General features: G+C 41.8%; 1 protein-coding gene and 1 pseudogene across 1 annotated transcript; one reads left to right on the top strand and one right to left on the bottom strand.

The window, feature by feature from the left end:
- Positions 1-507: 507 nt before the first annotated feature.
- On the bottom strand, positions 508-4,179 carry LOC124105250 (RNA polymerase II subunit A C-terminal domain phosphatase SSU72-like; annotated as a pseudogene).
- A 5,922-nt stretch (positions 4,180-10,101) lies between these two features.
- Positions 10,102-10,503, top strand: LOC124105268 (small ribosomal subunit protein eS24-like). Its single transcript, XM_046462400.1, has one exon. It carries the CDS (start codon positions 10,102-10,104, stop codon positions 10,501-10,503), a length of 402 nt encoding a protein of 133 aa, XP_046318356.1.
- The last annotated feature ends 1,778 nt before the right edge of the window (positions 10,504-12,281 follow it).

Below are 12,281 nucleotides of genomic sequence, written 5' to 3'. Positions count from 1 at the left end.
CTTGATGATAGCCATTCTGACTGGGGTGAGATTGAATTTCATTGTAGTCTTGATTTGCATTTCCCTGATGGTAAAGAATGTCAAACTTTTTTTTTTTTTTCATATAATTAATGGCCATTTGTACTTGTTTTGAGAAATATCTATTCAGTTTATTTGCCCATTCACTAATTGGGTCATTTTATTTTTGCTTTCTGTTTGTTTGTTTATTTACAACCAACAGCATCTATATTGGGCAATTCCAGGTTCTTTCCTAGTAAGGTACAGCTTTTGCTTTATTCAGATATTTGTATGATCCAGCAACTGGGGGAGAAGAGGGCAAGGCAGACCAACAACAGGCACATGCTGGGGCAGCGGGCTTTAACTGTCTTTTTCTCTTGGTAAAGAGAAGTGGTGCTGAGAATGGTCTTTAATCTGGAGTTTTCTGTGTACCTTTTCATCCCATATGCACAGTTTATCTACCATTCACCCAGAACCCCTCGGAGTAAAGTTGTGTTGGGAGGAGGAGCATTAAGGAGGCACAGCTGAGTAGAAGCAGATGGTGTGCAGGAAGGCCCAGCAGCTCTTCCCCTGGAACTCCTGCTGTAGCTCGTCCATCTCATTCTCCATGTCCTTTGTGTGCTGGATACACTGGCAGAGCTCACAGAGGAGGAAGGCTCCCAGGATGGCCTCTTCCTGGTTGTCCTGGATGTCCAGATTGACCACTGTGCACTGTCTGGCAGGTCTCTTGCTCTCTGGAGTTCAGATCTTCCACCACCTGGTCATAGACTGGCTCTTCACAAGCGAGGACTAGGTCAAACAGGTCCTTACCATTCTGGAACCTTCTTGGCTGAGCCTTGGTTCTCTTATTTCTGTCCAACATAAACAAAATGCTATTCTGCATAGAAAGTTCTTTGTCTTTCCTGAGAAGATCATTGTGCATCTGGTCATATGTGGTTCTGAAATCACGGATATTGGACTTGTCAAGTGCTGGTCCTGGGAGCTTCACATGGGTTTCTGTTCGGAAATGCTGAATCCCTGCTTGCTGAGGACGTCATGCTCCTGGAACTATGAGAACCTCACGGAGGAGGCGCGCACTGTCTGCCACACCCCCTCCAGGGCTCCCACCCAGCCAGTGGCTTCCGCACTAGCAAGATGGCCTCTGTTTATGTTTTTTGATGTTAAGCTTTTTGAGTAGTTTACATATTCTGGATATTAATCCTCTGTCAAAAGAGGAGCTGGCAAAGATATTCTCCTAGAATATGCTGTCTCTTCATTCTGTTGTTTGCTATGCAGAAGCTTTTATATTTGATGCAATCCCATTTATCAATTTTTTAAATATTTTTATTTGTGAGTGGACAATATGTATGTATGTATGTATGTATGTATATGGTGCTGAGGGTCAAACCAAGTGCCTCACACGTGCCCGGCAAGTGCTGTACTGTTGAGCCACAACCCTATCCCCACCCCTGCGCCATTTGTCAATTCTTGCTAATATTTCCTGAGCTTTTGGAGTCCTATTCAAGAAGCTGTTGCCTGTGCTTATATCTTGAAGTGTTTCCCCTGTTTTCTACTAGTAATTTTAAAGATCCAGGTTTTCCATTGAGACTTTTGATTCATTTTGAGTGGATTTTTGTCCAGGGTGAGAGATAAGGATCTAGTTTCAATATTCTACATGTGGATCCCTAGTTTTTTCAGTACCATTTGTTAAAGAGACTGTCTTTTCTCCAATCTAGGTTTTTGGCACCCTTGTCAAGAATCACATGGCTGTAGCTGCATAGGTTTATCTCCGTGTCCTCTATTTTATTCTGTTGGCCTACATAGATGCTTTTGTGCCAGTACTATGCTGGTTTTGTTACGGGGCTCTGTAGTATATTTGGAAATTGGATACTGTGATATATCCAACATTGCTCTTTTTATTCCAAATTGCTTTGGCTATTCTGGGTCTTTTGTGTTTCCTTTTGAATCTTCAGGATTTTTTTCTAGTTCTGTAAAGAATGTCATTGGTATTTTGATGGGGATTACATAGAATCTGTGGTTTGCTTTCAGTAATGTACCCATTTTAACTATATTAATCCTCCCTGTTCATGAACATGAGAGGTGTTTTTATCTTCTAGTGTCTTCTTCAATTTCTTTCTTCAGTATTCTGTAATTTTCATTGTAGAGGTCTTTCACCTCCTTGGTTAGGTTTCTTCCCAGGTATTTTATTTACTTTTTAAAAGCTATTGTGAATTGAATTATTTACTTGATTTCCTTCTCAGTGGTTTTATTATTGGCATAGAGAAAAGTTATCAATTTTAGTATGCCAGTTTTATTTCTATAAGCTTCTTTTTTAACTGACACAAAAACATAAAAATTGCACATATTAATGGAGTAACAACCTGATGTTTTGATACATATATGCATTGTGTGATGCTAACAAAACTAAATATGATACAATTACCACAACTGGGTAAAATTTAAAGGAAATTAAAACATTAAATCAAAAAGAGCTGAGCTTGGTGGCTCACACCTGTAATCCCAACAGCTAGGGGGGCTGAGGCAGGAGGATCACAAATGGGGATCATGAGTTCAAAGCCAGCCTCAGAAACTTAGCAAGGCCTAAGCAACTTAGTGAGACCCTGTCTCTAAACAATATTTAAAAAGCCTGGGGATATGGCTCGGTGGTTATGCACCCCAGTACCCCCCCCCCCGCAAAAAAAGACATTTACCATCCCATGTTTACTGCAGCATCACTCACAATATCCAATAAATGCAACAACTTAAGTGTCCATCAAAAGATAAAGAAATTACAGTATATACATGCAATGGAATATTATTTAGCTATCAAAAAGAATGAAATCCTGTCATTGAGACAACATAAAGGAAATTGGAGACTGTTATGTAAATGAAATAAGCCAGGCACAAAAAGACAATCGCCATATGATGGTACTCATCTGTGGAATCTAAAAATGTTGATGTCATAGAAGCTAAGAGTAGCATGCTGCTTACCAGAGGCTAGAGAGATTAGGAGGGGAAAGGGCATAGGGAAAGGTTGATAGAAATGTTTAACCTGATTTAAATAATCATGTTCTTTTATTTTTCTTTCTTTCCCTCTCCCCAGCCCTCCCCTGCCCATGCCTGAGGGTGGTCTAACAGTTTTGATAATTGAATCTAAACAATAGTCTCACCAATACCCTCACTGGCTCTCTCCCTCATCTGCCCCAATAGCAGTGATGTTGCTGGGAAAAGGCCCTCCACTTATAAGGCAGACTGCCCTGACTTGTGCATGACCCTTTCCCCACCCCATTTCCTGCCACACCATTCACCCTGTCAGACAAAAAGGAAAAACACTGGCACCACAAGGATAACCCAGAACAATGTACACAGTTTCCAACATAAACTCTGCAGCTCAGGCTCCCACCCTGCAGAGCATCCAATAACTTCTGCTGAGCCATCCAAGCCCAAGGAGAAATAACCGACTGTGAAAGAACAAAGGTGGCCCTAGCCCAGGCCTGTAGCTGCCAGTCAGGAGAGGCAGGCGACAGCACCTCGGGGCAGGCATGGTCCTTGGAGGGCTGCCAAGCTGGCTGTCCTGAGCATGACAAGGCAAGGGAGGGGCCCAACAGGCCTCAGTCAATGAGAAACAGATCTTCCCTAAAAATAATGATGAATGAAAAGGCACAGTTACAAAGCCTTGCCTCTGAGCTGGTTTGGCACATAATCAGACCTAATGATATGTTCAGAAGGAAAAATTCATGGTCTGGATCTGGAGTCCTTGGAGCCAACAAGTTATCTGCAAACAAGTCCAAGGAACTTCTGTTGGTTTTACCAGCAGGCATTCTAAGACAGAACTCTGGAGCCTGACAGCTGTCCTTCTTCAACAGGCTTGGTTCTTGTCAGTACAGCAATGACCATGAGGTAGGCTGCTTGGGAGCAGAGGGATGCATTAGATGAACCTATGAGGTCATATGGTTCCAAGTCAAACAGACAGTTAATGAGATTGGAACCTGTGATCCAGAAAGAAACTATTGGTAAGAGAATGGAAGCAAAGATCATAAGAAGCAGGTCAGAGGAGGAGGGTCTTTCTCAGTTCTCAGGTATCCATGGAACTCTCCTTGAAAGACCAGCATAGTGGGGTAAGGTACACAAATAACAGGAACCATCTTACCCTCGGGGGGCTTTTTGTATTATACATCTGAAAGTGGTTTTAGAAGCAGACATGGTGCATATGCCTGTAATCCCAGCAACTGGGGAGACTGAGGCAGGAGGGTCCCAAGTTTGTGGCCAGCCTCAGCAACTTAGTGAGGCCCTAAACAACTAAGTGAAACCCTGTCTCAATATAAAAATATTAAAAAGTCTGGGGATGTGGCTTAGTGGCCAAGCCCCTCTGGGTTCAATCCCCAGCACCAAAAAAAATAAAATAAAAGTGGTTTTAAAAATAAATTTCTGAGATTACAGGCACATGCCTATAATCCCAGTGACTTAGGAGGCTGAGGCAAGAGGATCACAAGTTCAAAGCTAACCTTAGCAACTTAGTGAGGCCCTAAACAACTTAGTGAGACCTTGTCTCAAACTAAATATAAAATAAAAATTTAGAAAAGAGGCTGAGGATGTAGCTCTGTGTTAGAGAGCCCAGGGTTCAATCCCCAGGACTGCAAAACAAAGTAAATAAGTAAATAATAAGTGTATAGGGGTAAGAGATTATTATGTTGTTATCAAAAATGCCTGGAGATCGTCAAATTATTGCACCAACTCTGATCAATTGGTAGAGCTGCCTAAAAGTCTGTATTGAGAAAATTCACAAAGGTTTGTATCCAGCAAAAATGAGGACCTCGCTATGTGGACGTTGCTTGTAATGATGGAAAGGAATGCTGTATATTCAAAGACCTGAGTGTTTTTCTAACTTGACCTATTTTACACATAAGAAAGCAGAGTGCCAAGATGGAGAGGTAGTAAAGTTGAACAGAACTAGCAATAGATTGTCACAAGTGAGCTTTGGCTTATCATTCCCTGGGAAAGTAGAACAGACATAAGAGCATGCTCCAGAAGGAGACCGGGCACACAATCATAGGGACTAAGAGACAAAGGAAGGGAGGGGCTGGGAAGCCTTCCTGAGGGCAAGAAACTACAACCTAGAAACACATATTGGATTTTCAGGAAGCAAAACCCCTCTAAACCCTCCTTCTCTTCCCTTGACCAAGGTGAGGTTGCTAGAAACATGGCAAAACTTTCCCATAGATCTCCCCTAGGTTAAACTCTTAAGGAGTTTTATTGGTTTCTTGAGAAGGGAGGTGTCACAGGCCACAACCTGTGATGATTAGGTGAGAGAGCACACTCTGAAAAATAGTACACTGTAGTTAGTTGTAGGTCAGCATCTCTCTGGGAGATTTAAGATTCTATCTGTGTATCCCCCCCAGCACCTAGTAAAACTATAAATAGCAGGCATTCAGTGAAGGTGTGTGGATTAGATAAATGGTTGAATAAAAGATTCATTTCTTTTTAGGAAATCCGGAAATTAGGAGTCAATCTTCCAGTGAGCAGAAAGAACACAATGTACTTATAATACTCGACTTATTTAAGTAGGATTGACTTGGAGCTGCTCATTCAGCCATTGCAGCCAGTGAGATAATAATGATAATAATGGCCAACATTTACTGAGGAATTACGGGGTGCTTTATGAAAACAAGTATTTCAGGACAGATTGATTATTTTAACAGTTCTAGAGTCTCAGTAATTTTAACCATAATCTATAGCAAGTTGGACAAGGGGAGAGGTCTTGAAGAGTGCTAATGCTCTGCACATTCAGGAACCCAGGCTCCTTCCACATAGAGGCTCTGCCTTCCCCAGGCCTGGAGTTCTCTCCTGACTCCTGTGTGTCCACCCAACAGATGTGAAAAGAGGGTGTAGTGGATCACAAGGAAGATTTTAGGGATAATTCTTAGACTATAAAAAATATAAATCAGTTCCACCTACATTCCATTGACCAGAACTCAATCACAGAGTCTTATCTAGATTTCAGGAGGCTGAGAAATGTTGATATGCTCCTCCCCACCCCAACAAAGAAGAGAACAAATTTGTGACATATCTAGCAAGTTTCCGCCACAGTGTATTAACTCATTTAATTCTCAGAACAACCTGATAAAGCAGATACTATTATCCCATCTCATAGATGAGAAAACTGAGTTCAAAGATTAAAGCAATTCCCAATGTCAAACACTTAGTAGATGACGGAATTGGGTGTTCTAGACTAACTAAGCTATGCCTTTTTAAAATTGAAGTTCAATATGTTGCCTCATTCCTGTTAATTTCACCACAGAGATCCTGATCAGGAAAGCCTAATTTTGCCTTTCCTTGATCTAAACTGCTTATAATACTTAGTCATTTGGCATCCTAGTATAGATTATCTTATCTATTCCTCATTGCACTCCCACGTGGTAGGTATTATTAGCTCCACTTTACCAAAGAGGAAATTGAGATTAGATATGTTAGATAATTTGGCCACAACCAACAGCTAATGAGAGGCACATTTAAATACAGTTGAACATTATACTGCAAATTGCTCTCTGGCCTGGAACTTTGGAAGACCTTTTCCTAAATTTTTAAAAAATGACACACACACACACACAAACACACACACACACACACATCTTAAAAAATGCAACAAACGCTTTTCCCATGGAACATCCTAGAGTGCTTGGTATCAGAAGGTCATTGTCCTCAATATTGTGGTCACCGAGTTCAGACTGGCTCCTTACATTTTGGGTGATCAAGAACATTTAGCAGCCTCTGACCTTATTAACTATGATTAGATTGTCTTATTAATGTTTGAAGAAGTTCTTCCCAGCTGAAACAATCCAGAAAATGAAGAATCAGAGAAATAATAAGACATACAAAGCTAGAGAAAAACTCCAGACTCAACTAAGGGTGGTCTCTCCAGGCCAAGAGCTTTCTTCATGGTTGGATCACTGGGTGGGGACATGGAAGCAGCAGCTAAAGCAGGCTTTGTATGCTGGGCTGTTTCTTTCCTCTCTCACACTTCTCCCCAGTGTGACTTGGCCCTGTTTCCCCCTGAGACATTAGCTCAGGGAGCTTGTTCCTTTATCCAACCCTCACCAGGCCCTCAGGTGCCATCAGAGGGCAGGCACTGGTCCCTGAGGAGAGAAAACAGAAAGGGAATCTAACTAAAACTGCTGCATTGTAAAGAAAGATCATAACAGCAATGTGATCTGAGAACTTGGGAAAATTGGGCAAATAAAAGGAAAAAATAGTAAATTGCAAATTTGGGGGCATTTGACTTTTTATCTTTTTTGAAAATATTTATTTATTTATTTTTAGGTGTAAATGGACACAACACAATGCCTTTATTTTTATGTGGTGCTGAGAATCAAACCCGGGTCCAGTTTGTGCTAGGCAAGTGCTCCACCGCTGAGCCACAACCCCAGCCCCGACTTTTTATCTTTAGTTATGCAAACTGCACAGGTCATGGAAGCACATTCTAGAGTTAGAGCCCGTGGGACGCCAGCTTCTTGCCTTCCCTACTATCCAAGACTGGATTTCTTTCTCTTAACCATAGATTCAGATGCTCATTCCTGAGGAATCCTTCACCCACATCATATAATCTCATGAAATAAGACCAACCTTCATGAAATCAACTGCCAATCACAGTGATGGTCGATGACAGCATAAACAATCTTTTCCATTGGAACATTTAAAATCATCTATCTTATACCCAATGCATTAGTCCATTATCCATTGCTGTAACAAAATACTGAGGCTAGATACTTTATAAGAACAGAAGAGATTCAAATCCAAACAGCATTGCACCAGCCCTGACGAGGGCCCTTCTGTTTCACATCATAGTGGATGTTTCATGAAGAGATCACATACTGAGGAGGGGGAGTCAGTCTTGCTCTCTTATAATGACCCTCTCATGAGCATTAGCTGGAATCCCATAAGAACTATGGTAATCCTGTTGTGGGATTAATGGCCTCCACTAGGCTCTGCCTGTAAAAGTTTCCACCATCACTCACTTTGCCACCCTGGGGACCAAGCTTCCAACACATAAGCCTTTAGGGAACATTCAGACCATATCCAAACCATAACACCCAGTGAAGTCCCTGAGGCCAGATGGACACAGTACCAGTTAGTGAAGACCCAGTCTCTAGTCTTCAAGATTGAGAGTCTAATAGAACACACTTGTATGCAATGCCATCTGTGTGAAATTTTTATAAATCTGCTCTAATCTTTATAAAAAATTAAAATCCTACTAAGATGTCTAGGTCAAGCCCCCCTACCCCATAGTGCTCCTCACTAGGGCCCTGAGAAGCTGGTGCTGTCTTTCTCTGTACATAAGGTGAACTACAGTCTTTGCTCTCCCTTTCAAGCTCTTCCAGGACTCTGGGCTTTGTAATTTCCCACTTCTCTCAGTCTGCACTGAGCTTATTTGCCACCCACCTAAGGAGTCTGTCTTGGGTCCTAATTCCCATAGCAATGAACTCAGCTTCCTCTCCTCCTCTGTATCTTCCTCACGCTCTGCTGAGGATCTACGATTCCTGTGTTTACTGGCCTTCTGTGGCCTTTCCCCATTTTAAATTCTCCTAATGGACAGAAAAATATCCTTAATCCACACCATGAAAAGTTTTCAGAATAAGAATGGGTCACAGATGACCTCACCAGCCAGCCTCCCTGCCCTCTTCCCCTTCTATTCTGCCCTCTTCACCCTGGGCTCTGTTTTGTTCTTTAGAAAACACTAATTTCTCTCTTGCCTTGTGGTCTTTGACATGCCATTTCCTCTGACGAGAATCTTACTCTACAACGCAATCTTCACTCCCACTATCTCCTAGTAAACTCCACTTTATCCTTCAAAATTCAGTTTAGGCATTACTTCCTCTAGGTAACCTTCCCTGATCCCCCTAATTAGGTTAGATCCCTGCACTAAATGCTCTCAGGTAACCCTGTACTTTCCTTTTGTATCCATTATCATACCTGTGATCATATGATTATTTTAAAAATGGTAACTATTGTCCATGTCCTAAATAGACTCCAGGTTGCCTGAGTCCACAAGCCAGGGACTGAAGCTGCATACACAAACATTCTAAATCTGCTCTCCAGACAGTTAGCTGATACTATCTTGCCATGCAATTATTTGTGTATATGTGGAAGCACACACTAGGAACATAAATCCCATTATGATAGATCCCCTGCAGTGATGGACATATAATAAATGTTCATAGAATAATGCATAGAGAGATGGATGTCAATGAAGCTCTCATAAAAGGGAGAGGTGTCAGCTTGGCAGTGAATTTTTGAGAACAGATATACAACATGGCGAGTGTGGAAGGGTACAGCTACCTATTATTTCCCTCACTTCTGTGTTTTTGTTTCTCCTTCCCAGGAGGCACTATATTAGTGCATCCTCTTCTAGCTACTAAAAAAAAAAAAAAACTGTGTTCATTTTCTATTGCTGTGTAACAAATTCCCACAGGGAGCCTAAAACAATACACATTTATTATCTCACAACTTTTGTGAGCCAGGAGTGTGGGCACAGCTTAGCTGGGTCTTCTGCTGAATGGTACAACCAAAGCATTACCAAGAGTGGGGTCTTGTTAGAGTCTTGGCTAGGGAAGGATCTGTTTTCACACTTCCTCAGACTATTGTCAGTAGTTATTTCCTTGCAGAGGTAGGTTTCATGATAGCTTAACTTTTCAAAGTAAGATTTGAGAGGGGAGAGGAAAGGAGAAAGGGTCTAGCCAGCTGATTGCTACATTCTCTTGTAATTACATGCACATAATTGTGGGAAGAACTTCATCCTTTCCACATTTCATTGATTAGAAGCAAGGTAACACTCAAGGGAGGGGACTATATAAAGGTGTGAATATCAGAAGTCAGAGATCATGGGTTTCTTAAGAATCTATGTACCACAAACCACAACCTTGTAAGACAAGAGGAGAGAGAGAGAGAGAGAGAGAGAGAGAGAGAGAGAGAGAGATATCTCCCACGGAGGAGACTATTTACTGATACCGTAACTTTTCAACCAAGGTTCATCAACTGGTACCATTCTCCAAAACCAAACTGAAGACCAAGATTCATTCAGTAAGAAAGATAGTTTTTTTCTCCCTGGGTTTCTGAGGATCTGCTGCCATCATGAATGACACAGTAATTATCTGGACCAGGAAGTTCATAACCAACCAGTTACTTCAGAAGAAACAAATGGTCATTGATGTTCTTCACCCTGGGAAAGCAATAGTACCTAAGACAGAAATTCGAGAAAAGTTAGCCAAAATGTACAAGACCACACCAGATGTCATATTTGTGTTTGGATTCAGAACCCATTTTGGAGATGGCAAGACAACTGGCTTTGGCATGATTTACGATTCCTTGGATCATGCAAAGAAAAATGAACCCAAACATAGTCTGGCAAGACATGGCCTGTATGAAAAGAAAAAGACCTCACGAAAACAGCGAAAGGAACACAAGAACACAATGAAGAAAGTCAGTGGGACTGCTAAGGCAAATGTTGGGGCTGGCAAAAAGCCAAAGGAGTAAAGATTCTGCAATGACTTTATCTGCGGAGATTGTGTAAATTCTTCATGAGGATTAATAAACTGTAAAAGCTGTAAAGAAAAGAAGGAAGGATTACATATATAACATATACATATGTCAGCATTTGTATGTGTTGTGTCAAAGCAGCTAGGAAGGGTGCAAGCAGTGGGCAGGAGGAGAGACATATAAATCAAAGCAAAGAAAGAAGCCAGAGATTGCTCAAAGAGGAAGAGGGATTCTCAGGGACGAAGCAAAGAAAAAGCAGTTCCCAGCAGAGAGGAGCCAATCAGAGCTCTCACGTCACACCCTAGTGCTGTTCAGGGTTCCCCCTGATCCTTAGCTCTGATACTATCCCTATCCCAAAAAAGCTTTAAATGAAGCCTTTCCCCATGCTTACTTTAAAAACATATTCAACCTGGTTTGCACCCTGTCACTGTCCACTCTCCCCAGATTATTTTAGAGTCCCATCCCCATCTTGACCCAAGTAACTTAGAGTACTTGCCAGTAGCCCACTCAGGCCCATGCCTTCATTTCCACAAAGAACACCCTCTGCATCATGGGTGCTGTCTCCTCCCTGACCAAGAAGGTTGGACTCCAATCCCCTCCAGAACTACCAGCAATATGATCTCCAGAGAATGGCTCAGAGTTAAGAGTGGCAATGGGACATTCAGCGGAAGGAAGCCCAGAATTCTCCTTCAGACTTGGGGAAACTATATTTGTTTTTCTTACGGTACTTAGAAAACTTATCACAACCCTGATGGATAAAACCAAAGGTTAGATATAGCCCGGACCAATGCTTCCTCCTCACAGCTGACATTCAGTTTTGTATTTCGAAATCTCACGCTTTTAGTACTTAGTTGAGACTGGTAACTATTTCTAAAAGCCGACTTTGAACTACCACTACTGCCCATAACATGTCTTCACTACATTTTCATTTTTTTATTTTGATATACAGGTTTTGGTTTACATGTCTAAACTCCTACACTGGATGATATGCTTCTTGAGAACAGGGCTCTCCTCTAATAAATCCTTCTCTCTCCCCAAACTCACTGGCTAATCAAATACCCTGTGTCCCTGCGACTTGTGTGAAATTAGATAAGACATTAAAACTTTAGGATCCCTCAGTTTCCTCATTATCTTCAACATGATTTCTAAGTTCATTCTAGACCTTGGATTCCAAGAAGAGCTTTTGCTAAGCCAATTAAGAGTGCAAACAAAAGGGGGAATGTTTTCTAACCTATTTTAAGAGAACAAAATGCTTTCAAGTGCTTTAGAGGTATCTATTTTTACACAGATGGAGTCATTAAAATATCAGTGGAACCAGCTGCCACCCGGCAAGTGCTTGGATGTTCTCACTGCAAGCCCTTCTTACCCACCACACTTAGAAAGCCCCTTCTCTCCTGTACAGAGCTTCCCTTGAAGTAGGTAACTTCAAAGAGGCAACATGGTGTACTGGCAAGCCCTCAGATCTCTTATCTGAAAAACCAGTAAATGAATCTGATGACATTCAGGAAGTATAAAATAATAGCAGAAGCAGCTCCCACTCAACCGGGCCTTGGCTATCGTGATTGGTCTCTAAAGAACATTGCAGTTCTAGTGGGTATGATGGGGAACATCAGTGCGAGCCTTTGGGTTTCAGTCTTTCTTTCCTCTGTTACTTTCTCTCCTTCAGCTTCTGCCTAGATCTGTCCCTCCATCCTGACAATCACGTTGTAGAGAGCAAATGAGGACAGGAGACATGAGGCAGGCAAGCTCTGTGAGCTGTAAAGAGGTGTGCAGAT

The sequence above is a fragment of the Marmota monax genome, unplaced genomic scaffold (assembly GCF_021218885.2).
Source record: "Marmota monax isolate L192 unplaced genomic scaffold, Marmota_monax_Labrador192_F-V1.1 WCK01_AAM20220418_F8-fsc00104, whole genome shotgun sequence".
Lineage (NCBI taxonomy): Eukaryota > Metazoa > Chordata > Mammalia > Rodentia > Sciuridae > Marmota > Marmota monax.
This window is presented reverse-complemented; position numbering and strand designations above follow the sequence as displayed.